Source organism: Pteropus vampyrus, unplaced genomic scaffold (genome assembly GCF_000151845.1).
Source record: "Pteropus vampyrus isolate Shadow unplaced genomic scaffold, Pvam_2.0 Scaffold10142, whole genome shotgun sequence".
NCBI lineage: Eukaryota > Metazoa > Chordata > Mammalia > Chiroptera > Pteropodidae > Pteropus > Pteropus vampyrus.
In genome coordinates, this window is record NW_011898923.1 from 1 (window position 1) to 3,256 (window position 3,256).

General features: G+C 31.4%; 1 protein-coding gene across 1 annotated transcript in view; it reads left to right on the forward strand.

Annotated features, from left to right (window-relative positions):
* Positions 1 to 509: 509 nt before the first annotated feature.
* Positions 510 to 3,256, forward strand: part of LOC105310724 (krev interaction trapped protein 1-like) — a 6,161-nt gene continuing 3,414 nt past the window's right edge. The window contains exons 1-2 of the mRNA XM_011386846.2: positions 510 to 677; positions 1,153 to 1,359. Of these exons, the coding sequence (XP_011385148.2) occupies positions 525 to 677; positions 1,153 to 1,359 (360 nt within the window). The 5' untranslated portion in view covers positions 510 to 524. The remainder of the gene's footprint in view (positions 678 to 1,152; positions 1,360 to 3,256) is intronic.

The following is a 3,256-nucleotide window of genomic DNA, read 5'->3' on the forward strand; positions in this document are numbered from 1 at the left end:
GGCTGACTAAGGACTTGTGCATCCTTGGGGTTCCTGGAATCAATCCCCCATGGGTACTGAGGGACACTCGTAATACAGGCATGGAATAAGAGGGGAAAAAAGTATGGTAAAGCATCCCTTACTATATATACTCTCTCCAAAGTTTTCCTTATATCTGACTATAGTTTGATAATCCTTATACTTTTAAATTTATGTTTCTTTGCTATATGTTTAAATAAGTTCACTAAAACCTGACTTAAGTAGTAGGAAAATGTTATAAAGCGGATGCATTTAAGAATATCACCACAAAAACTAGTTTTGTGTTTTCTTGTTGAGAAAGAAACACTGAGATTTTAGCACATATAAAAGTTTGTATATTGTGGTCTTCAATTTTCAAAAATATTTTGTGGTTATTGAAAGAAACATTTCTCTAAATTGAGCAATGTTAGGATCATGGCTTTTGCTTAGAAGTTTTAGAGTTCTCTGAGATTTTATAATGTATTTTTAGCTCAAAAACCAAGTTACTTAAAGTTATTTGTGTCTAAATGATTATATTACTTCAGCTACTGAAGATGATTTATTTAAAAGATGTTGGCATATTTGCTTACAGTGAAGAAAATCTGAAATCCATTGTACCTATTACCAAATTGAAAAGTAAGGCACCTCACTGGACAAACCGAATTCTTCATGAATATAAGGTAAGCTGTTTAATAGAACTAAAAAGGCATTTTATAGCCTACTTGAAATTTTGTTAGTATTATTTTAACATGAGTACATAAAATATATAGTCCTGAAATTAAAAATGGGTCTTCTGGTTCACATGCCTGAAACTGAAACTAGCAAGATATTTTTATTTTTAATAATGTAGAATCTTTTGCTGAATACCTCCTATATGCTGGATACTGTGGTAAGGGCTAGAGATTAAAAATCATGAAATAATACACTCTCTCTGCCCATAAAAAACCTAATAGAATAGACAAACAATATTTTAGACCTTGATATATATATATTTTTTTAATATAAGATCTCAAAAAAAACTGCTCTTGGGATGTCACACGATTTTATTCTTCTTTGGGGACAACCTTGATTTTAGAAACTTCTTAATTGACCTGTTTGGATTCTCAAAAGTATGTTCTCCTTCACATCTCTTTATTTTACTTTATTTGGTTTTAGAATCTTAGTACAAGTGAAGGTGTCAGTAAAGAAATGCATCACCTTCAGCGCATGTTCTTACAAAATTGTTGGGAAATTCCTACATATGGAGCAGCTTTTTTCACAGGACAGATATTTACAAAGGCAAGCCCCAGCAATCATAAAGTCATACCTGTGTATGTAGGAGTGAATATAAAAGGACTTCATCTCCTCAACATGGAAACTAAGGTAGATTTTCAACTTTTCAGCTGTTTTTGACCAGTCATATTATATAATATCTAAAGTAACAGTACCATGAAAAAAATCTAGAAATGGCACATGTATGACTATTCATTGCAGTATCGTTTGTAATAGCAAAAGATTGGGGGAGGAGGTTGTGCAAATGTAATCATTATCAATAGAGAGCTAATACCTTGCAGCCATACAAAAGAATGAAGAATATTTTTGTGTAGAATGATCTCCAAGATATATTTAGTGAAAAAGCGAGGTGCTGAACCATATGTAATATCCTACCCTTTGTATAAAAATGGAGGAAGTGGGTATTTATCCGAAGAAGAAGAAAACACTTATATATATATACCACCGTGCTCAGTGCAGCATTATTTACAATAGTCAAGATATAGAAACAGCCTAAGTGTCTATTGATGGATGAGTGCTAAAGAAAATGTGGTATATGTGTATTGTATATAATGGAATATTTTCAGCCACAAAAAAAATAAAATTTTGCCATTTGCAACAACATGGATGGACCTTGAGGGCATTATGCTAAATGACATGGTTAGACAGTGAAAGACAAATAGCATTTGATCTCATTTACATGTGGAATATTACCAAAAAAACAAAAAAACAAAAAAAAACACTTCCCAAACTCATAGATAGAACAGATTGGTAGTTGTCAGTGGGGGAAGGGAGTTGGAGGGTGGGCAAAATGGGTGAAGAGGGTCAAAAGGTGCAGACTTCCAGTTGTAAATAAGTCATGGGGATGTAATGTACAACATGGTTACTATAGTTAATAATACTGTATTGCATATTTGAAAGTTGCTAAGAAAGTAGCTCTTATAAGTCCTCATTACAAGAAAAAAAATGTTTGCAATTGTATGGTGACAGATTAGACTTATTAGATTTATTGTGATGTTAATTAGACTTATTGTGATGATCATGTTGCAGTATATACAAATATTGAATCATTATGTTGTACACTTTAAATTAATACAATGTTATATGTCGATTATACCTCAATTTTTTTTAAAAAATGGTAAGCGAAGACTATATTTATATAAATACATATTGCTTGTGTATGCAGTAAGAAGTCTCTTGAACCCTTTAGAGAAGGGAACCAGGTAACTGAGGGTAAGAGTAAGAGGGAGACTTTTCACTATATACTATTTACAACTTAAAAAAAAATGAAATTGTGATTATACTACCTATTGTAAAAATCAATTAGATTTATATGAAAAAATACAGATTAAAAAAGGAAAATATAACATCTAATATAAGAGCTTCATTTTGAAAATTAGAATTAATTATAAGAAACTTTTGGGGGGCAGGAAGAAGAGAGGAAGTGATTATGAATACCTATTAGAATGCTTCACAGCTTTTTAATCAGGCTTGCTACTGTATTGTGCTCCTTATTCTAATCAAAGTCACTAAAATATGGGGTTGGTTATCAATTATTTTTAACATACTTAACACATTTCATAGGAAGAACAGCTTTCTAGTTTGTATAGGAAGCTAATAAAAATCAAATATATTTTCATTTAGATTTGTCAAGAACAGACCACTTTCCAAATCAGTTAAAGTAATAACTAAGTTTATGCATTTAAAAAAGACATTTTAGATTAGGAAATTTCATCATAAGCCTAATTTTTATTTTCGTCATTTTTATAAGTCTTTATTCTGTAATCACATAATTTCTGAAAGTCTCCTAATCATAGTTTTAGTCATTTGATGATAGCTCAGAATCATCCTTACTGTACTGTTAGATAGGCCTGTGAATGAAGATAGAGAATATATAGGGACGTAGGGCTGAATAAGGGCTGACTTCAGTAATTGATCTGGAACTTGACTTTTTGAAGTCTCTGATGTCAGCTCGCTTTTGGGTCATTTGCTTACTTTCTATGTAAAC